Source organism: Triturus cristatus, chromosome 10 (assembly GCF_964204655.1).
Source record: "Triturus cristatus chromosome 10, aTriCri1.1, whole genome shotgun sequence".
Taxonomy (NCBI): domain Eukaryota; kingdom Metazoa; phylum Chordata; class Amphibia; order Caudata; family Salamandridae; genus Triturus; species Triturus cristatus.
The window spans coordinates 1142195082-1142219101 of NC_140593.1; the positions used below are offsets into that span (position 1 = coordinate 1142195082).

Genomic DNA, 24020 nt, shown 5'->3' on the forward strand with positions numbered 1-24020 from the left:
GGCTCTGACGAGGCCCTCGTCGGTGTGTTGTCCTTCTGGAGCGTCAACGCCTTCCCCGAAGATGTCGTCTGGAATCGCCGTCGACGAGTGTGCCATACTTCTTCGTGCCCTTCGGTCTCGAATGGTTTTCTTGGACCAGAAGGACTTGCACGCCGGACAGTCTCGAGCCCCGTGTTCAGGGGAGAGGCAGCGGTTACATACTTCATGAAGGTCGGTGTGGGGGAATTTGGACCCACATCGAGGGCACTTCTTGAAGGGAGTCCTTTCCATTAGCCAGGACCGGAGCTTGGGTAAGCCCGAAGGCCGTCGTCAACGACTGGAATCGAAGGTCTTGATCCATGAGAACCGCGCCGAGTGTGGAGATCGCGATGGAAAACAATACCGCAAATTGGGGTAAGATCGCGCGTCGATAGAAGAACTAGAAACTGTTTGGAACCGGAGCGCGAAGATCACATCCGAGCCCGATGGCGGAAAAAACCAATCTGAGGATGGAGCAGAAGCCCATGCGCAATACGATCCAAAGGAGGAGTCACATACCTCGTGACTTCCAAAGACTTTCCAAGAGGAAAAACTGCAAACATCCGGGCCCAACACCAGATGGCGATCTATTCACAGTGTGTAATCTGCACCTCATATGCCTCGAACACTTTTTTTTTTTTTTTTTTTTTTTTAAAGACGTAAGGCTACAGGCATTTTTCATCTAAGCACTCATAACCTGGAACAGCATCCCCATATCCATCAGAACTGCCCCACCGCTGCTCCAATTTAGGAAAGTGTTGAAGACTCAACTCTTTAAAGAACACTACATCACAATGCATAGACTGTCCACAATCCAGCTACCTACCTAGCCTTTTGCACGACTTTATGGCAGTCTCTGACCCTGTACAGCACTTTGCTAACTTTTGGCTAGACTCCCACTATAGAGATACCATATACACATATACATACAGGCACAAGGAGACACTATAGGAAGTCCCAAACCCCTGCTACATGCTCCTTTACTCCTCCCAGTTTAGACAAGCACACATGCCCTTTCAGCTCTAGGGAAAGTTTGGCTAAGCTTTCCCGTGGCCTGCAGCTCCTAGTGCACCTGATGCTTTCAAGACCAGTGCATTGATTCCAATGAAGACTTCCCTTCGCCGTCCTGCTACTGTGCACACTAGTACTTGTCTCGGGGAACCTAAACTACAGCCAGTGGCAGTTCCTAAGAGTGGCAGTAGTTGTCTAGTTTCGAAAAACTGGTATATGCACCCAATTTATTGGTTGTTCCAGAACAACCACATACTCTAGGACTTAACATGTGGACAAGTGATGTCAGAGCCTTAAGTAACTAATATTTTCTCACAAAGTACTTTGGTAATCTTCCAGTGAAGGCTCCGGGCCCAAGCTGCTGCACTGAACATCGATGGTGAGGATTGAGGTGTATTGGTCTCATATGCACCATACTGGACAGGTCCCAATCTCTCATCGCTGCCTCCTCAGATGTACAACTCTGATCTCGCTCTCTCAATTGAAGAGTGTCACCTTAAAGTTGAGGGCCGTCTCTCACATGTGCTTCTGGTTCCTCTTGTACACGAGGACTACCATTTCTTGCCTCTCAGATGTAGGTCTTGTGCCTGAGAAATGCACCTCCAGCTCTCACCTCCCTTCCCAGTTACAATAGAATCAGAAGATTGACTTTCTTCCAGGTCACACCTTTAAATACATGCTTCTCTTTTTAGCAGCCAATAGTTGAGATGGGAGGGCTACCTAGCCCATACCACCCTCTCCAGCCATAAAGGAGAAAGGGGATTTTAGAGTGGCGGATGAAGGGGTTGACCAGAGAATTTGATTGGTTAGCAGACTCCTCTGCCCCAGCACCTCTTCACATCTACACGCAGGCATGAAATAAAAGAAAAATGTGAGGAGCTGGGCACTCCTTGCTGCCCACAAAGTGGAGGATCTGGGGTCGGTGCTGAAAGAGGACGAAAAGTAAAAAGCACAGCCTCTGACCCTGGCTTTTATTTCCTCCTTTTAGACTCACCTCACAAACCTCAGCTCAAAGTCTTCCTCCCATCCTTCGACTCTGACTACCCAGTACTGGGTAGCCCACAGGCCAAGTCATAAGGAACAGTGAGGGTTGGGCGAAACCACAAACCCACACCCATGAAGGTATGCTTCAGCACAGAAAATAACATATGTAAGTGTCTCATTACCTGTCACCTCACTTAGAATGGTTCCCCCTACAGTGCCACTAGCGTCCGATAATAACACAATGTTAATTAAAATGCCCCACCCCAATGTCAATACATGTTTTTACGTAGTCAATTCTGGGGCACCCAACTTGACTATTACCAATACCACTGCAGTGGTAACCGAGCAAGAGTAGAAGTCATGTAACAAGTTCAGAAGGCTCCATATATACTCTATCCACACAGGCAAGGGATTAAAATAGAAGTACATGGGAAAAAAAGCAAATAAACTCAGAAAGGGGCTTCCTTATCATAAGGAACTGTATTTCTTTCATACCTTTACATTGCTATCACAGTCGTTTTACAGACCTTTCTTAGAGTAACCTTTGATGCAAACTTAGAACACACAAGTAAAAGAACAATAATTAAATTTGGTAAATCCTATTTAGGTCGTGTACACTTATTATGAGAAAACATTGTAGACATGTTTAAATACAGGGTCCAGAAGAACCGAAGCAATAACGCAGTGAGGTCTCTGCATCCGCACACTCGCGAGTCTCATCCCAAAGTCCTCTATGTGCACCTGGCTCCTGAAAAAGGAAAAAGAGACATCAACAGGTGCTATGTAGGACTGCTGCTCGGTGACCCCATGCAAAATAGAACACAATTTACCCCCTAAGAACTAGGCTTTTAGTACAGGATTATCAGCGATCAAAGCTTCAAATCAAATGATACATACAAATAATCTTGTATTAGGCAGACCTATTCAAAACATTACCCGCAAGAAAGGATATACATGTAAAACCATACTGAATGACTGGAGACAAAACAATCAAACAATTATTTTAAAAAGTGCAGCAGTGACTAAAGCCACATTTCCATCCAGCTCTTGGCAGCGTCATACTTAGGGGCCCCAATTTCACACCACCACTGACCATCTTTCAAAGACAAAAACACTTACGACTGCCAGTGATCTGCGTTAGACCCACCCACCAGGACATCAAACCAAGGGCAACCCACAGTGCCCTTTTAGAACATGTCAGCAGCCAATGCAGTAACAGAAAAACAGAAACCGAGTTGTCTCACTACTGCAGCCTGACACCCAGCTGCTCACCCTCGGATTAACTAAATTAGGTCTATTTTCACTCAAGGATGAAACGCAGGAACTCACTTAAATCCAACAAGGCAGCTCATTCGTACACGTCCTTTTTATCAGCAATGTAATCTACGATTTCTTTTGGCGTCATGAGCTTCTCGCCATCCGCATCTGGGATTTCAAACCCTGAAAGAGAAACAACTAGTTCATGCCAAGAAGGTTTTCTGAACAAATGACAAAGTAATAGCCTGGTGCCAAAGGAACAGTAATTGCATCTTTGGCAAGTGTGAAAAAGTTCTACTGACCTGTGAAATAGGAATACTTTGAAGAAAGCCTAGATATACATTTATTTACACCGAGAATAAAAATTTAATTTCTTCTAGGTGTGGCTTAATCATGCATGTGTCTATCAATCTGAGAACTAGCTCTGCTGTCTACAGAGGCCTACAACAAGCCTAACACCAGGGATACTATATAAGCCCTGGTGTATGAGAGCAGGTTAATGAGAAATAAAGGTCCAAAGTCCAAAACTTGAGACTACAAGACTAGCCAGGAAAATGCGAAGGACACCCAAGGGACTGCAGAAACAGTAGAACCATTACTATTCTGTGGTAGTCAGCGGGTTGTACCTTGAGGGTTTTCACACCACAAGATCCATCCAAACATCATTCATGCAAGCAAAACAGACTGACCATTACCAACATTCTGAATATGCAGCTATAACTTTTTGGAAAAACCACCCCAAGATGATGGGACTCTTCCCTGCCAGCCACAACACAGCCAAGATCTACTTGGCTTCCAAAGAAAATTGATGCCAACTTTTAGCTGCAGCAATTTGGTGAACACTGTGTTGGAAAGTAGGATCAGCTTTCATGGTTACCCCCACTTTTTGCAGGCGTTAATCTGTTTTCTGACTAGTCTGACTGGTATGCTGCTAATCAGGACTCCAGTCACTGTGCTTCCTCCCTACATTTGTTACCTCCACAACTGGCTACTTGTGTACCCTAGTAAGTCCCTAGTATATGGTGCTGAGGTACCAGGGCATAGGTACACCACGGGTCTACCATGGGCTGCGGCATATATTAGGCAAACCATGAGAGACCACTCAAACTGACTACAGGCCTGCCATTCCAGCCTGTGTAAGCCGGTGCTAGCACCACTAATGACAGATACGTTTCCTTATAGCTGAGGTCACAGCACTTAAAACCTATGTCACCCCTAAGGCAGGCCTTTCAATCCTGAAGGCATGCTGCTTGGCTACAACTGTGAGGGTGCCCTGCATGAGCAGGACACCCCCTACAAAATCCAAAGTAGATTCTCCAAGCTTTGTAAGTGCGGTCAGCCATTTAATACATATAGTGGACATCTCGTAATTTAGTTGATGTCTAACAATATAGTGGCTGCACAGAAACCGATCATGTTTGGTATCTTACCCCAACACCGATTCCAGTGTTGGATGTAGGATCCCATGTACTGGAGGGCTCCCCTAGGGAGCCCCCCTGCATTCTCGATACCAGCTTTCCATGGTCTAAAAGCAGGCAAGTGCTACTACCGAACACAGTCACGAGTCTGCCCTCCTACTGCTGAGCTCGAGCAGGGGAAGGTAGAACAATAGGTTTACAGTCACATGGAGGTGTGACCACCTCTCAGACAGGACTTAGTGTATTGGGCTGGGGGGGAGGGGGCAGGGCAAGCACCACCAGACTGCTTTGAAAGCACATTTGGTGCCCTCCTTGCATACTCCAGTTTGAGCTAATTCAGGGAGTCGTTGGCTCCCACTCTGGTGCGAAACTGGACAACGGACATCAGAGTATCCTACCCTCTGTCCAGCCCCTCCTTTGGGAGGGAACCTTGAATCGTCCCAACCCTTTCCCTACGGTACTTAAAGGTTTACCTGTGGGTGGCTCTTCAGATTCGTCGTGGGACAAGATTCAAACACTAAACCACTTCAACTTTTACCATCTGGGCACTTTAGACTTTGTTAGACTTCGCTTAGGAACAGAGACTGCATCAAGAAAGGCTCCTGCTGCTCCTTGTCCTGTCCTGCCAGTCTTCTGCCTCGTCTGTGCTTCATTCAGGTTCTTTTTCAGGCCTGTGGGTATCAAAGACACCCGAAGGAATCTCCCTTGGAGTGAAGGAGTCACTCCCCTGCATTTGCAGGCACCACAACCAAGCTGACTGGTCTGCTGCTCCTAACGTCCTAGGGACTTCGAAAGACTCCGCAACACAGGTGGTGCTTCTGCAACTCCCTCGAGGCCAACAGTGTTCTCAGCAAGTTTGAGGCCAGTATCCCTCGGAACCGCTGGTACAGCACAACTGTGCACCGCGTCGACTTGCCATTACCAAGGCTGATTGACTCTATCCTCCAGAGATCTGTGGGCTACAAGAAGCTCCAATAGTAGGACAGGAACAAGGGAACCCTACTCACGCGGAACCAGGGTAATAAACTTATTAGCAAAAGACAGAGGCTCCTGTGGACACTTAATGACGTAATCTCAATGTATATGAGCACAATGGCAAAATATTGGGTTATAGTGATATTGGAGAGAAGGAAGCAAATACACCTATGATTTGTTTTTGAATCAAAAATATTTATATAATCATTGAAATGAAATACTGTTACAAAGTAATACATTTGAACATATAGTTCTGAGTGAAAGGTGTCCCAGTGAAAAACGGAACCTAGAAAATTAGTGACATATGTGAAATATATACAAGGTTTCCAATGCTTCATATAAATTACCATTTACATATATATGTACAGTATACAGGGCTAGATCAACTGATGAACAATGGTTAGTTTATGCAACTTTGACGGTGTTTCGACCCGGTGTGCAGTGTAGGGTCTCTTCAGGACCCATGATCGTAGGGAAACCTGAAGGGTAATAGATCGGCTCGTGTGGAGGATGTGGCACCGTGCAAAGGATAAAGGGTCCTTCTTAAAAACTGTAACCACGACTAACCCATTGACTTGCATGGAGTCCTTGGCTGTGTTTCCACTCTGCACACAGCCTCCATGGGGTTCCTAGGTGCTTACCTCGAGCGGTTCCTTGTGTCTCGAGCTCTTCTGGTCCAAGTCCCGACTTTGGTCGCAGTTTGCATTATACTTCTTTAGTAGATGGTTTGGTCTCCAGCTGGAGTCTGTATTTGTTCATACTAATCTGTTTTACATTTGAAGTACTGTGTGTATTGTGTTGATATCATGAGGTAGGAGATATACCAATGTGTTAGTGAGTGTATATAATATAGCTATGTTAGGACTACAATGTGGTTCTTTTTCGTTTAACCTACACTATATGATTAGTTCTGGTGAAACAAGCTACTTAACATTCCTTCTGGACTAAACCTGAAGGCTGCTCTCCACAGCTACGACTTAAAGAGGTTTCTAAGGTTGTCCAAGACCACTAACATCACCATAAGGGTTGTCTGGATTAGTGCAAGGTGCGGAACTTAAAGTGTGCACCATATACTGAGCCAGCCTCCTATACGGTCGCAATTGAGAGGCGGCAAGCCAGAGGATAACCCTGGCAAAGAGTCGGCAGCAAGACGTACAGTTCAGTAGGAGTCTCGAAGCAAATAGCTTAAGAGTGACACATCTCAGAAGGTATAAAGTCAACTAGGCATTAACTGGAAGGCATTACTAGGAAGGGATGGAAGTGGTTAGAGGAGTGACCGGAAAGACAGGCATCAGTTTTTCACTTAGACATTCAGACATCAAAGCATTAAGGTCCAAAGAACACATGTAAGGCGCACTATTCTACTGCACTCTAGACTTACTGCGGTTCACAGACAAGAAAATCATCCACAGGAACCATACATACATCCACTCCATATATCGGAGCCAAGCAGGGAACCCAGCATACTCCTTGGTTATCTGGAATGCTTCTTATATAAACGCCATGTTGGCAGAGGGAGGAAGAAAGCGAAGAAAAAAAAAAAACGTGTTTGGTACAGTCTTACCAGACTGTTTCAGTCAAACCCTTGGGGACCAGCCAAGGAACCACCACTCCCCCAAAAGGATGCGGACCCGCCTTGTGACGAATGCAAATGAAAGAACACAGATGACTTTAAAGGAAAGACCCAACATTACCAAACTCGTCTTCCATCGCCATAATGATCTCGACTTGGTCCAAGCTGTCCAGTCCCAGGTCTTTCATGAAGTGGGAGTCCACCACGAGCTGGAAGGAAACCAAGAAGAGAAGGGGTGAGAAACGACAGCCCCGCCCACTTCCCAGAATTAACCATTACAAAATACCATCAACACTTTGATTTCCATTCTGCAGAGAATTCTGTGCAAAAACGGTTTAAAAACCAAATCATACAGTAGAAGGCAAGCACTGAACGGCAGTGTGCGGATGGTCCTACGCTGCGTCCCACTGGCCTAACGTGATTACATATTCAACAATGCTGTTCTGTCCGCACACATTTCCAGATGTGAGATGTATAACTAACTGCAAACCAAGGCTGGTCCTCTGGGGACGAAAGAGAAGGCAACCCTAAGCTGCGTTAGGAGCAGCCCGATGCCGTCGAAGCTCCGAGGCGCCGCCAGGCGCGCTCCTCCACCCACAGCAGAGATTTCACAGCAGAAACCGCGCCAACTTCCTGCGCGGGCTTAAGGGGCAGACAAGCCGAGGCTTCGGAAACTTTCTACAACCCGAGACGGCTGATGGTCTTTGCCTAATCGCTGAGCTCAAAACCCCGGTTTCCAAAAGTCTCATTGCACACCAGAGAGGTCCCTGCATCTCCGCTGTAAGGAGAGCTTTCCAACAGGCGGGCGGCGGGCCCTGCAGCCATCCGTACCCCGACTTTACCGAAGCCCACGCTGAACGTGTATTACTAAGTCGTAGTGTTCAGCTGATAGTGTAAATGACCCTTTTCGCTGACACCTTACATCTCTGCTGTCCAAGGACGATATCCTGCCCTCGCCCACCACTAGAGAGGGCCTAACCGCGCGCACAAACCGTGTCACTACCCTTCTAACCCTCTCGAAGAAAGACGGATTTCTGAAAATATCTAATCTTGTCTTTGCGATACTTAAGTCGGCAATCTACGGAATGCCAACAGCTCTCAGTCACTGGGACATGATGCACTGAGCTATCGAACCAACTCGAAGCATGAATTACGAGGCACTGTGTACGGCACCCCAGAGGCGACTGCTGAATCAATTTACCACGGGCAGTTGCGGTGTTGCGATAACGATGGTCATTTGTAATCCTTCTCGGCGTTTCCACTTCAGTCATGACGCGGCACATCAGCGCGCAGACACGTCCTGCCGCGCGCCAGGAATGTCCGGCTTCCTGTCCCTACCCGATCCCTGGACACTGACCTCTGCTGCCCGCCTTCAGCCAGGGTCCCTCCCTTGCATCCCTCGGATGACAGGCGGGGTGAAGTATTTGGCTGGTGGCAGACTCCCACCCACGTGTGCAGGGACGGCTGAGGGGGGCGGGGGGTCTCCCGCCTGCGGCACTGTCAGCTCAGACAGACACAGGCCGCTTCTAAGGAGGCAAACCTGTGGATAGCATTTGGCTCACCTCGCCTTCTCAGCACACACGAGGAAACGTGCACGCCTAGGCATGGCGACCCATCACGATGCCCCTCAGCCCAGGTGAGAGCGCCAATGCAGTCACTACAGACCGAGAACATCCCGAGTCATCCAGGACACAGCCACTCCCAAAGGGGAGGAGAGACTAAAGAGGCCTGGGACAGGCACGTGTGACTTTAGTGAGACAAATACTACAATGCTGTAACAGACACGTCAATGGGCCCGGCCTGCTGGGCCTGGATCTGTCTTCCCTGTACATACACAAGTTTTCTCAAGTCATGAAACAACTTTCAGACCAACTAGAGCCTTTGCCTCGGTGGGCTCCAGCTCTCCCATCACATATGTGCTCTGAAACCAAAGCATCCCTCACACAATCAATCAGTATTTATAAAGCGTGGCAAATCCCCCGTGAGGGTCTTAAGGCGCTGGAGATGCTAGCGGCTCTGCGGTACTCTGTTCATTCAAACAACCAGGTCTGGGGTCCTTTCCTGAAGCGATGATGCAGTCCTAAGGTGCGGGGGGAGGCCGCCATGTGAGAGGAGCGTCCTCGGTGGGCTCGGTGGATACGGGGGTGTCTGCGAGCTACAGTCCCTATCGTCCTGTGCTCACTTCCAACAGGCCGGACTTCACTCTTTGAAACATTGACGGGGTACCACACTGCTGGGAAATTGAGTTTCTTTCAGTACAAAAGTCGCTGTGGAACCAATCATTTACTACACCTGTCACCAGCTGGATTGGAAATTTGAAATGGATCAATGATGGTGCTTTAACACCAAGCAAATCGCCCCAATAACTATCCTGTTTGTGCCTCCCTAGATAATGGCGATCAGTTAGGAAGGAGGACGACAACCGGGGTGAAAGGGTAAAAAGATGGAAGGCAGCTTGGCCCAGTGACCAATGACAATAGAAGGAACCCCTGCCTCCAAGTTAAAGAGTTATTTAATTAAAGTTAACGATGACTCCTATACCATTTTGCGCCGGATTAGGGTCCAACAAACAATGGTGAAGCACCGATGTCCAGAGAACCCAAGACTCCGTGGACAAAGCCTGAATACTGTTGAGAGATACAGACGTCGAGGTCCGCTTGCAATTTTACGAGAGAATCCCAGGTTTGGAAATCCCAAGCACAAGCATCACAACTCAACAGCAAATTATATTTCCAAAACGTCTACTCAGGAGGGTTTTGCTTTCAAACAAAACTGGAGTCCAAGGAGACGGAGGAAATAGAAAGGAGCCTAGGGATACAAATACCAGCAGGAACTTGGAGCCCTCACAAAGGGAATTCCGAATGGGATTGGAAGTTGCCCTATGTATGATGTGGAGCTGGGCAGCGGACTGGAGTTTTGCTAATGCTGGCAAGAATCCAAGTGCAAAAAGAACTATTGATGGACAGAATGCAGAACAATGTCATACATTCACCCCAGTACAGAGATCTGGGCCTAAATCCATCTTTTTTTGCTCACCATGCCATTCCAGTTTGGACCCAGCCATATGCAAATCAGTCTTGACCCTGTGCCCATTGGGAACAGTCCAGCCCGAACCGGTCCCAGGATGCTTGTTTCCGGTCCAGGGAAGACATGGCTTGGCAGTTCGGGCTGGACTGTTCCCATGAGGCACAGGGTCAGACTGATTTGCATATGGCCATGTCTGAACTGGGGTGGTGGAGTGAGCTAAAGAATGATGATGGATTAAACCCAGATCAGTTGACTGGGGGTGAGTGTTTGATTTGCTCAAATGCTTCGTCCATCATCCCCTTTGGGAACGGCAAGAATCCAAGGGCATCAATTACCTTTGGTAACTTTTTACGTCATATACAAAAGATTATTGCGATACATAAAAAGCAACTTGTTTGCATGGTTTTCTTTCTATTCACAAAAAAAAACAACCCAAAAAAAAACTAACTCGAAAATACGGGCCAAATCCAATCGTCTGGGACACCTACTCTGGTCCCTCTGTTAGACAAGTAAGAGGAAGGGCCAGTCTACAGCCAATGTAATGCACACAAATGAAAGGCTGTAGTGGAGGCAGAGATTCCATATTCAGGATCACAAAACGTTCTCGGACATAATTTTACATTTCAGACGTTTTTTTAACAGGAAGCATCCTTTATTCGTACCCTCCCTAAAAACTTTGTTGGTGGATTTTTTTTTTACATACTGGAATCAGGGTAGCAGAATGGATCTCAACCTGTACTTCCAAGCCAGATAAATAAGGCATTATAATCAGGCTTGCTGGATCTATGCACCAGGGGAAAACCAAATTATGCAGAAGGGTTGGCTAAATTATACAGTAAAAAAAAAAAAAAGGAAAATTGTGCTACATAATGCAGCTCATTTTTTGATAGTATTATTGCCATTTGTAGACATGTTAACACTGTCTGGGCAAAGGGTTCATCTCAGTAGTACCAGTTTAGGAAGCCAGTACTACACCTTGTCCCATCGTACAGCACCATGACGCCTCCGGGCATACATTTGTAATTAATTCAAATTTTTAAATTAATTTTTCATTCAGTTTAACACCCAAATACAGCAATAAGCAACTGAATGGTGACCCGTCAAACTACTCAAAGGGAATTTTACTGCGAGTCAATACATGCAGCTGCGTTTTTATTAAACTTGGGCCCCTTTAAGCTAGAAACGAAAAGTATTTTGGTTAAAATCTGCAGACAATGCAGCACATGGTGGATTATGTGGCAAATACAGCAATTCACGATTATGCAGAAAATGCCTCTGCCGCAGAATTACAAAATAAAGTTTAAAGCACACAGCGTGGGCCTGGTCACCTTCCATCATATTGCTAAAAAAAAAAAATCAGGGTGGTAGCGGTCCTATAAGTTGTTAATAAGAGACATGCAAGGTTAATTGTAGTAGGCAGAGATCTGCACAGATCTCATGTCCGCTTCATTATCATTTCCTTCCCTGACAAGTCTCTTAAAACTGGAGAGGCTAATAAGGTCTCATCAGCAGGAGACAGCATTTCCTTTGGAGGACAAAGCGATTTGATTTGCTAATAAATGCCAAATGTTGTGCAGATCCGTAAATAGGAGTCCGAAAATTACCATGCTTAGCTACTCCCGTAGGAATCTTTGCTCTCTGCTGCAAAACAAAACGCTTAACAGACTTACAGCAAACTTGGCATAAAAACTACATCTTTAGTCTGGGAGTGCATTTGCTTAGTGTTCGTCCTTTCAGAAGCTTCAGAAACTAGAGTTACAATAATGCGTTGGTGGGTTTTAAAGGCTAAAAGTTACAGTTATCTGGACCATTGGTCAACAGACGGTCCCAAACTCATGTTTACATAGTCCATGGGGCAGCTTTACAAATGTCCGTTATGGTAAGTGCCCCGAGTGCAGGTGGAGTGTGGCTTAGGATGGGAAGGTTTTTTTGCTTTAGCATAACAGGTTTGCATGCATTTAACAATCCACCTGCCCATCTCCGTCACAGAAATGGGATGACCTTTAGGAGACTGTGAGAAGGCAAAGGCCTGTAGTCTTGCGAAAGGACTTAGTCCTATCTATAGAATACATGAGAGCACGCTTGATGTCAAGTGTGTGGAGTACTCCCTCAGATACGGAGTCAGGTCGCTGAAAAAGGACTGGGAGCTCGACTGTTTGGTTAAGGTGGAATGGGGAGACCGCCTTAGGTAAGGCTTTAGGATTGGTTCTAAGAACCATTCTTATTGTGCACCTGGAAAAAAAAAGGTTCCGGCAGCATGGGAGCCTGTAGATCACAGATAAGTCTAAGAGACGTTATGGCTACAAAGATACAACCTTTCCACAAAGAAACGGCAGAGCACGCGAATATAGAGGCTCGAAAGATGGCCCCTTAGGCCTGGTGAGGACAATATTGAGACGTCTGACTGGGGCTGGAGGTACCATTGGTGGAATGGCACATTTAAGGGCTTCCATGAAAACCATAATGCACACGTAACAATAGTGACTAGGTGTAGCCGAATGGACGTGAAGGCCAGCCCTAATTTTTGTAAATCTACAAGGTAAAAGATACGGTCTTGAATTGTAGGCATAAGAGGGTTTATGTGGTTTGGAATACAATAGTGGACAAAATACTGCCAATTCGCAGTATAGCAGGTGCATGTAGCGGGCCTATGAACTTCTCTAAGTTGGTCCATGAATTCTTGAGATACATCAAGATAACCAAACCCTAGGACCACATGAGCCAAATCACCCGTTGAGCTGCTTGGGGTCTGGGTGTCTGGCTTTGCCGTTGTTTTTTGTGTGAAGACCCGGGCCGTTGGGAAGATTCTCGTGAGAGGCAATGGACATCTCCCGAAGTGTTGAGAGCCATGGTTGCCTGTCCCACATTGGAACCACCAGGATGTGTGTGCTGGATGTTTCCCTCAACTTCCTGACCACATAAGGTATCACTGGGAGAGGAGAAAAAGTGCACACAAAGATTCCGGATCATATCCACAGAGCACTAGCCATGGACTGGGGGTGTGGAAACCAGGTGGTGAAGGTTGAGGATTTTGTATTTTCATATGTGGTGAAAAGGTCTATGCTTAGGATGCCAAATCTCTGAAAGTAAGGGTGTAGGACTTGTGAGTGGAGTTCCTATTTGTAGGCTTGTTGCTGCGTACTGCTGAGCAGGTCTGCAAAGTCACTGTCCACTCCCAGAAGACTCTTTGGTTGGAGATGTACTGGAGGAGGAAGTCCCAGTGCCATATTCTCTGTGCTAGGACCAACAGCTGAGGGGAAAGTGTGCCTAGTTGCCTTTGTAGGTAGAAGATGGTGGTCATGTCTGGGCGCACAAGAACCACCTTGCCTCAAAGCTGTTGAAGAAAGGGGTTAAAGGCTAGATGAATGGCTAACGGTTCCAAGTGGTTGATGTGGAGACCTCGAAGTTGAGGTGGCCAAAGACCGTGGACTGCCATGTTGTTGAGATGTACTCCATGGCTGCATGGACATAGGAAGTGTGGGGACGTAGGGGGACAAGGGTGGGGGGAAAACGAGACGCCACAATAATTTCGTCTCTTTTTAATTCACAGGGCCTTTAGCGTGCAAAAGCTCTACCTTTAATGGCCCTGCAGGCAGAGCCAGTCTTCTCTAAGATAGCGCCCTGGGTGAGAGACATTTGGCACCCTTGCGGATGTTAGTGAACTGAATGAGGCAGCAGAGGGTTACTTTTGTGTACACTCTTCTGTATCTGGATGAGCAGGGACTTGCACGTTACATTTATACTAAACATGAAACTAGTGCTACCACTCTCAAACCTAATGTATACAAGAAATTATGCAACTGAAGTTGCTTGCTTAACCTCTGCTAACCATTCTCTACTTACACGAAAATGCAGTTTATCCCTGTACAACGTAGTGACTTGTAAACCTACCTGATGTATGTGCACAACAAAAACTCTCAAAGCCGCCAAATCTGCCAAGCGTGCCTCTCCATCGACTTCCCTTCTGTGAATACTTAGCCACACCCCGCGCCTTTGGAACTCACACTAATTAATACCCCTTGACCTCAACCCTTTACAAAAAAGAGGAAGAAAGAAAAATAAAATACGTGCAGAGCAGGGGTCAGAAGGTGAAGGTAGGGTAAGGAAGGGGGCTAAAGGGGTTTTAAAACCATCACCTGCCATATAATGAAGTACTAAAACCACTTTAAATTGGCAAATCAGACAGAAACAAACAGGCAGGGACAAGGCTGGAGCAATGAGAGAAGGGTGCTGCGGTTGGCATAACCAAAATGCACACAGCTCCATGCGCTCCTCAGAAAATTGGTGACCAGGGCCTGGGCCCAGCTCGAAAGGCTGGCCCTGTCTGCGCTTGACCTTTGAGCAGCCTCCAGCTACCTGCGATCTATCTGACAGTCACAGAGGCCACCCGTTCCCTACACTTTTGTTGCACTGCAACCCTCGAGGCATTTTTTATCATCTCAGCCACAGTTGTCTGTAGTCTGCACTTCTGAGACAAAGGGAGAGAGGTCCTTTGTTGATTGCTGTCTGATACTGCCCCTCCTCAGCCCTACCCTACCTGCTGCCTTGAAGACCCAGGCCTGAAGGCAGCAGTAAGATTTGAAGAAGTAAAGTAAGGAGATTTTGGAAAATAAATAAGTTTTGCCTAGGTGCCTCACCACTCTTGCAGCGAGCATTCTCAAAAACACACACACACAGTCTCCCCCCCCCGAAATGCCCCCCCCCCGAAATGTTGTGTCTCCTAGGCCCCTGCATGGCTGGCTAGAGATACGTCTGTGGTGATCATCACCTGTGGAACTAGGCCTGCAAAGGGCCTGCCCTGCTTCAGATTGATGCGGTTTCACCACAGCAGAGCATGATGGATGCTCTCCTCTACCAACACTAGATGTTCTAACTAACCCTCCATGCGTGGCCACTGGCTTGATGGACACTCCTAAAGCAGGCACATGTGGAGGCGATCGTGGGGCGCTATGGAAATGCACAGATCCATTCCCAAGAGGCGCATTATTGTGCAACCTGGACGTGAACGGAGCGGCTGAAAAAGTGTTGTGGTTTTCAGACGAGGTCTGGGCTAGACTGAGATGGATGAAACGTCCTTGTTCTTCCTCCTGGCTCTCAAATGTCAAGAGCCAATCTCTGGTCCGGGTAGGTGGGCCTGACATCAAGGTGAAACACCAGATTCTCTCTCGGCGCCAAGCATCTCCACCTTACAGAAAATATCTGAAATTTCTGAAGAGGATTTGTACATTCTGCAGTGGGCCCCCAGTCGGACTAGTATCCGATGCAGAGTTTGCTTGCTTCTGAAAGCAGAGCAAGAATAGCACCTGCTCTTGTCGTGCGAGAGGCACAGGTTACAGACAGCAGGGAGCTCAGCCCAGGGGGTATTGGGAATGGCACTGCGGGCATCTTCTGAAGGGTGTCCATTTCATTACCTTATGCGTGTCCATATTCTCCAAAGCTAGTCAGGAAAGCGCACTGCCTGAAGGGCAGAGTGGCCGGTCGCTGGACGACAATGAACATTAGGAGTGGAGAGGGCATCATAAACAAGCATTTGCAATGTAATAGGTCTCGCATTTGCAAAAAGTTTAAAGCTGTTGCCATTGTAAAAGGCATTGTAAATGGCAATGTCTTTTATTTATCTGTTTTAAAACCAACACATAGATAAAAGGTTTGTTATTTACAATGCCAGTAGCTAAATACCATTGCAGGAGAGACACGTAGAGCTCCACCAGTGCGCCTCGATGTTACCCTATTATTGTTGTACTGGAACGAGCACCCGAGTTCACACTTGCAACACACTCCTACAATTCCAGTAATTAAACAAGAACACCGTACTATCCCAGTGCTGAAGACCCACTGTGTGCTCTGCCAGTGCCCCTCAATCCTGAGCCTTGCTATTGTACTTGTGAGGCTAATTCACAGCTCTGCCAGTGTGACTGAACCCTGATTTGAGCCACCCCTGCTATTCCACAAAGACTCACACGCAGCTGTCCCAGTGTATCTCAATCAATCCTGGACTGCAGCCCCCCAATTTGATTCCAGCTCTGAGACCACACACTGTTCTTCGAATGCACCTCCTTCCAAAACATGCACCCCTGACGTTCTATTATATATAGCTCCCCAAGTGTACCTGCAGCACGGAACCCACATGCTGCTCTTCAAATGCATCTCACTCGTAACTTACACCACCCCCCTCCATTCCACCAAGATGAAATACAGCTCCCCCAGTCTACCTGCAGCTCTGGGACCACACGCTGCTACAGCTCCCCCAGTGTACCTGCAGCTCGGACCCCAGACGCTGCTCCTACAATGCACATCCTTCCTAACTTACATCACATATGCCATTCCATCACATATAGCGTCCCGGTGTACCTGCAGCTTTGACCCCACACACTGTTCTTTTGAGGCACCTCACTCTTAACTTATCGTGGCAGCACAAGAAAACTTAAATGGCCAAGAAACATAAGCCCACAGCCGGGTGAGCTGCGAGGAGCAGGCAAAGACGAGTGTCCGATGCTCCGAGGTAGGCTGCAGCATAACCCACCTTCTCCGTCCCCTGGTTCCGCTGCTCTGCTGGAGCCCCAGGACTGATTGGGAGGGAGGAGCTCAGAGATGGAGAACAAAGAAAGTGAAACCAGCTACGGCATCGCTGCTGGTTGATGTTGGACTTGATCCTGTTTGGGAGGCGGGAGGGGTGTTATTGGCATGCAAGTATTACGGGTGCTGTAATGGGGCGCTTATAAAAAAAAAAAATACTTCCTAAACAAAGAAGAGATGGACTGCCTTTCCGGTTTTGGTGCTTGCTGTAAGGAGCGCTACCCGTGGGTGTCCTAGTCCCTGTGCAGGACAGCGCAACAGACAGAGGTGCATTGTAGTGTTGGAGTGCGCGTGCACTGAAGGAGCCTCTCCAGTGCGAGAGGAGCGTGTGCTCAGTGGCAGGGAAATTGGATACTTCTTATCTCTTCAGGCTCCGAGGCAGCAAGCAGAAAGCAGGAGCAGTGGTGCACTGCATACCGGAGTTGGCAGCAGCATTCTAGGACCGGAGCTGCCTCTATGTGAGATCTATTATGTAGCGAGAGATGCCAAGTTCCAGGCTTGCACAAAGCATCGTAGCTTCTTCTCAAGGGAGGGAATTAATGAAAGTTCCTGCGCAGCCCAGGTCCTTGTCAGCAGAAGCCTAGTGACCCTCCTATTAACAGTTAACCCACCACCAAGTATTCCTTGATGCACTGGGAGAGGAGGGGGAAGTGCTCGGAAAAGGCACCCTCGGAATGCCTGTGCACCACCCGGCTCTTGTGAAGAAATTTCTTATCAGCTTGTTAAATAAACAAGCTGATAAGAAATGTCTGCACGACAGCCGCAAAGCAGGCGATGGTGTCCGGAGTAGGGGTGGGAATGCCTCATGAAAATAACGGCAAGAATGCTCCCTGAAAAGCGCGTGCGCCGAGAATGCCTCATGAAAAACCTGAGTCGGGGTGGGCAGGGCCTAATTCCGACAGGGCAGACACCAACCCCGCTTCCAGAGAAGCCGGACACAAAAGCGACGACAATAGATCTCGCCAAGGCAAAGCAACGCATGCGCGCTGCATTTGCAGGCGAGACCTAAAAATGACGTGGGGTCAAAAAGTTCTCGGCGATGGGAAGGAAGGCAACAGGCTCTACGGACATAACGGAAAAAAGTAACTCGTGACTGGGAGCAACCCCGATACATGTCCGTGCACATTCCTAGAGGAGTCGTCACAGAGATCCTGTGACCTGAAAGACTACTTTGAAGAAAAATAAGTTGCAACATTTCGAGCCAAATACTAGATGGCAAGAGTATGCAAAAAAATGTACCTACTGCCACACATATATATATGTATGTATATACATATACACACACACACACACACACACACACACATATATTATAGACGCACACACAGATAAAGCATAACGAGTAACTGTTACATGACCCAATATTCACATCAAGGGGTTAAACTGCGAGGGTAGAGGTTTGTAAATTTAACCAGAACCCGGAGATAGCAACAAAGAACCATATTACAACATGACCAGTTATTTATGTTTATTTCTGGGTAGTTCGCTGCACTTTGAAGGGGACAGCCTTTTCACGCAAATATCTAAACATTTCAATTCCGATCAGCGCCCATTTTCAGCTGCATCTTGCTGAGAACTTCAACAACCGTTCACTTCTGCAACAAGACTGCGATTGTTAAAGCAAGATTTTTTTCCCCTAAAATTATACAATCTTAATGTAATTCAGCGTAATTCTCTTTCATTAGATAACCAAACTAGTTCAGTGTTTCATTTACTGTTCAATAAACATTTCCCCATTTTAAGGAGAAAAAAAAAAATCTGCATGCTAACTTTTCCAAAATAAATATGTAATATAAAAAGTGCACAACAGACTATTTGTGCGATTTAAGCTTCTGGTGATACTTACAAACCTCCATCTTTGGCCTAGTGGTTTAGGATGCTACCAGAATCCCTTATTTGCAATATAGAGCCATACTACACTCTTAAAGCTCCACTCCTTAAAACTCGGCTAAATAAAATCACAATACCTCTAATTCTTTTACCATCAATAAATGCTGTTAAAATGACTCCATTTTACAATAGTTAACACTATGCAAATCTCCACCGTTTCCACTGGAACACAAGATTTGCAGTACTTTTTAAAGTTCAAACTTGATGGAAAAAAAGCAAAAATTCCTTACCACCAAAATTATTGTAACAAATACAAACCTGCATTCGGTAGTGTCACTCCGCGGCTTATAACATGTACACAGTGTGTTGCTTTAGCGGGTATATCCGGTAAATCAAGGTATGCCCCACTGCTGTATCGATATCAGAGTCCTAAAACCGTGAAATATGAGCTTATTCGAATCGCAATTTGACACACTGATCTCTCCAGCGAGAGCCTTCCACGAGCATGAAAAAATTATTGAATCAATCAATACAAGTGCGCCCCAACCTTGCGGGACTATTTCAGTTTTTACAACTCCAAAATGTAAATGTCGCGCGTTTATTTACTGAAAGCTAGGACCACGCGTGACTTTCTCCATCCTTCAGTGCCGCAATAGGAGGGGCGTGGAGGACTAGGGAAGCCACGGGTGGCCTGGGGCGGGAGAAGTCAACGTGGGCGTTTTGGTGAGTAATAGCGGCGCCAGAGAGGGGAATCGATAAAAATAAAGAAACAAAAGCCAGGGTGCAAGAAGCAATGGACGGGGTGAGAGAAGTGAACAGCTTAGGGGTAGAGGAAGTGACAAACAGCGAGTGGGGGTCGGGTATTTGAGGGGGGCGTAGACTACGCACGCGAAGGAGAACAAGAAAACAAATGCACTTAAATGGAGTGCCACAAGATAAAGAAAACAAGTTCCCCGACTGTTAGACGGACAGAAGGCGCCCAATCAAACGAATAGTAACGGTCGTACGCACCAGCAGCAGACCGCTAAAACACGGCTGGAGGCGAGCCTTAAAAGCGGCTTGTCCACATTTTGCTGAAACTATGGCTCCCCTCGGGACGCCGATACTTCTGGGGTGTGCCTGCAGACACGGCTGCAATCGGCAGTGCTGCGAAGCTCTCGGATGCTGAAGGGCACCCGCTGGCTTTGCGGTGCAACTCTAGAAATACGATTCACAGGATGTGCCTCTAATGTCTTGCATTATTTTATCCATGCATGCGGTTATAGGAGCGCATTTTATTAGTAGTGCTGTACTTCGCGCCGTCCACTCAAACGTGTGGCAACAGCACCACCGTGTGGACAGCACCAGACGCGAGTCCCACAACCAATTCTATTGATAGCGGACAGCGTTCTGCATCCCCCCTCCGTGCCTTGTGAATGTGTAGCTCATAAGAGGTCACGCAAACTGTATTAGTCACGTTAGCATTTGGAGAGCTCACATTCTGCAGTTCACGCGGCTCGAGGCGCTATCGGTTGTCTCGAACCTTTTATCCAAAGTAGAGTGAGCATTGGCACACTGTCACGGTTAAACCTTAGTGATCCTCGGAGCTTACAGTGTGTATACATTACACAAAACGGTACTCCAGAATACTCCCCACCCCATTAGGCCGAAGAGCATTCCCAGTAAAACAACAGAAGTCCACCAGCGAGGCAATAACCTCGACTGCTCAAAACACACCTAGGTTTCAGCCATACAGCTTTGTAAATGACTACCCACACTAAGCTAGAAAACAAGCACTGGCAAAGCAAAGAGGCTAGGCTTTAAAGGAATGTTGTAGAATGTGAAACATAAGTAGGCGGAATGGGTATGTATTTGTGTGGAAGCAAAGAACTAGAAAATGATTAGTATACGAAAAGATAGGCCCAATGATAGTTGTACTTTCAAGCCACACCTGAAAATCCATGTAGTCTATTAACTGCCCTCATCCAATCTGTGCGGCGGCCAGAAAAACAAAACGTAAATTTAGTTAGCAGGGATAATAAAATGGTCACCGTTGTGTGAAGGATAAGGTTTTTTTTTTTTTTGAGGAAGCGCACAACCTGCGCCCAATCAAAACAAGTACTTGCGGCTTCCAACATGTGGATGGAGCTAAAGTCCCTCTCCTGGTGATGCATCAAGCCAGACCATCGCACCCTAAAGACATGCCTCCAAGAAGCCGGAATCCAAGAGAAGGCCCTCGACTGGACCACGTCCTTCCTCTCCGATAGAACCCAGAGCGTCCGCCTCCCCCCCTTCCGATCCAAAGCCACCGACATCATCTGCGGCGTCCCCCAGGGCTCATCCCTCAGTCCGACGCTGTTTAACATCTACATGGCCCCCTTAGCACAAGTGGCCCGCCATCACGACCTCAACATCATCTCCTACGCTGACGACACCCAGCTCATCCTCTCCCTCACAAAGGACCCTCACACCGCCAAAACCAACCTCCACGAGGGAATGAAGGCCGTCGCCGACTGGATGAGGAGCAGCCGTCTGAAGCTGAACTCAGACCAAGACGGAGATCCTCATCCTTGGACCCACCCCCTCAGCCTGGGACGACTCCTGGTGGCCGACCACACTGGGAACAGCACCGACACGCACGGACCATGCACGCAACCTAGGATTCATCCTCGACTCCTCCCACTCCATGTCCAAACAGGTCAACGCCGCCTCCTCCTGCTACAACACCCTCCGCATGCTACGCAGGATCTACAAGTGGATCCCGACCGAAACAAGAAGAACGGTGACACAGGCCCTCTACACAGGAATCCCAGCCAAACACCTACGACTACTACAACACATCCAAAACACCTCCGCCCGACTGATTCTCAACGTCCCCCGCCGCAGCCACATCACCCCCCCCAACTGAGACACCTACACTGGCTCCCTGTCAATAAGAGGATCACCTTCAAGCTCCTCACCCACGCACACAAAGCACTCCACACCCACAAAGCACTCCACAACGCCGGACCAGCCTACCTTAACAGCAGACTCCGCTTCTACACCCCCACCCGCCAGCTCCGCTCCGCCAGCCTCGCCCTCGCCGCTGTCCCCTGCATCCAATGAACAACCTCCGGCGGCAGATCCTTCTCCTACCTCGCTGCCAAGACCTGGAACACCCTCGGCAGACCCAGGACCTACTCGCCTTCAGAAGACTCAAGACCTGGCTCTTCGAGCAGTAGCGGCACTTTTACCACCACTATGCGGAGGCTGACAACATTTACCACCACTATGCCAATAGCAATTTTCAGAAAAATGAAGCAGATATCAACTAGATGGTGCAAATGAAACATACTGCTAGCCCCACGGGAGTACCCAGTAGCCTCCTAAGCTATTGAAAGGAAGTGATGCAGTAGGTTTCACTTAAAAACAAACTGGTGGATGCCTGAGGAGTATAACTGCAACAAATGATGGACGGAATGCTGAATTATTCAAACATTCTCCCCCAGTCAAGAGATCTGGGTTAAATCCATCGTTCTTTTGTCCACTACTCCACCCCAGTTTGGACCCAGCCATATAAATCAGTCTTGACCCTGCTCCTCATGGGAACTGTCCAGACCGAACTGTCACGCCAGGTCCTCCCTGGACCAGAAACAAGAATCCTGGGACCGGTTTCGGGGTATGTCACCCTTTATCATCCAGGCTAGCTTGAAACCAGTGGCACAGTGAGCAAGGGACCCATGTCTGGGCATAGCCGTCCCACTTAGGGCGAAAAGTGTAACTGCAACAAATGACGGACGGAATGCTGAATGAGTCAAACGCTCTCCCCCAGTCAAGAGATCTGGGTTAAATCCATTGTGCTTTTGCCCACTACGCCACCCAGTTTTGACCTAGCCATATGCAAATTCTGAAGTGTTGCTATAGATTATGGATATGTATTCTTGCAGACTCTCAGAATCTTCTTAGCTTGCAAGGTCATCTCATTTCGGGAGGGAAGGCAATCTGGAGTGTATGCTCATACAAGCGTTAGCCACTATGCGGAGGCTGACCACATTTACCACCACTATGCGGAGGCTGACCACATTTACCACCACTATGCGGAGGCTGACCACATTTACCACCACTATGATAATTGCAATTTTCAGCAAAATGAAGCAGATATCAACTAGATGGTGCAAAAGAAATACTGCTAGCCCCACGGAAGTACTCAGCCTCCTAAGCTATTGAAAGGAAGTGACGCAGTATGTTTCACTTAAAAACAAATTGGTGGATGCCCAAGGAGTAGCCTTCAGAAAAGAGTAGACAGGAGAGAGAACTGCATCCAGTTTAGCAACAAACCAGTGTGAAGGAGCCAATAAGTAGCACCTCCTAGCCATTGACTATTTCGCACATGCCTGCTTTAGCTGCACGTTTCTACTTGTTTGTCAGCACACCGTGCCCTCTAGCAACCTTTTCACTGGACAGGGTTGAAACCAAGGTCAGTTCAGTTATAGCTGTAGAGTACCCATCGGATAGAAGTAGAGGCTTCTTCCAGTAAGATTGGTATGTTCTGGGGGCATCACCTTGGCTTGTTGACCCCCCCCCCCCGTGCTTCGGTAGGCCACAATCCCTGCACCTTACTCTGTGCTTCAGTCGGTCGCAATCCTCACACCTTACTATGTGCTTAGATCAATCGCAATCCCCGCACCTTACTCTGTGCTTCGGTCGGGCACTAGCCCCACACCTTACTCAGTGCCTCGGTCACTATCCCCGCACCTTACTCTGTGCTTCGATCGGTCGCAATCCCCGCACCTCACTCTCTGCTTCGGTCGGGCACTAACCCCAAACATTACTCTGTGCCTTGGCAGGTCAATCACCACACCTTACTCAGTGCCTCGGTCACGATCCCCGCACACCTTACTCTGGCCGTCTAGTGACTTCGTCAGCGTGGACTCCAGTCTACAAGCTGTATAAACGCAGTGGTACTCAGTGAAGCTTTTCTATAAAGGGCCCACTGATATGTAACCTCTTTCAGTTTACAATTTTGGAAAGGACCAGAGAGTTCAAGTTGTCTCTATCGTCTTAATTTCGTTTCCATCATTTTAGATTACTATACTTCAATCTTCTAACTTGCCTATTCTCATTAATACACCCCCCCCCCCCCCAAAACCACTCCAGGCAAATTTAATTTCATTTCTCCACCCATGAATACACACGGTCTTCCAGTGGACCCATCTCATTTATCTTCTAGTCTCCGACTGTTTCCTTCTTCACTTAGTTTTTTTCCTAATTATTTTCACTCAGCTTACTTGCCTTGCTTCATTTGCTTACTCTTTTCTCTACTCGCTTTAGAAACCCTCTTTAGATCATCTTTTTGTCACATGATCACTACTGCCGACTCCTTCCTTCAGGCC

At 47.5% G+C, this 24020-nt stretch overlaps 1 protein-coding gene across 1 annotated transcript in view; it reads right to left on the reverse strand.

Moving 5' to 3' along the window:
• Positions 1–2469: 2469 nt before the first annotated feature.
• Positions 2470–24020, reverse strand: part of NDUFAB1 (NADH:ubiquinone oxidoreductase subunit AB1) — a 69241-nt gene continuing 47690 nt past the window's right edge. Inside the window, exons 3-5 of the mRNA XM_085629480.1 lie at positions 7358–7445; positions 3343–3453; positions 2470–2761 (exon numbers count right to left, since the gene is read on the reverse strand). Of these exons, the coding sequence (XP_085485606.1) occupies positions 3362–3453; positions 7358–7445 (180 nt within the window). The 3' untranslated portion in view covers positions 2470–2761; positions 3343–3361. The remainder of the gene's footprint in view (positions 2762–3342; positions 3454–7357; positions 7446–24020) is intronic.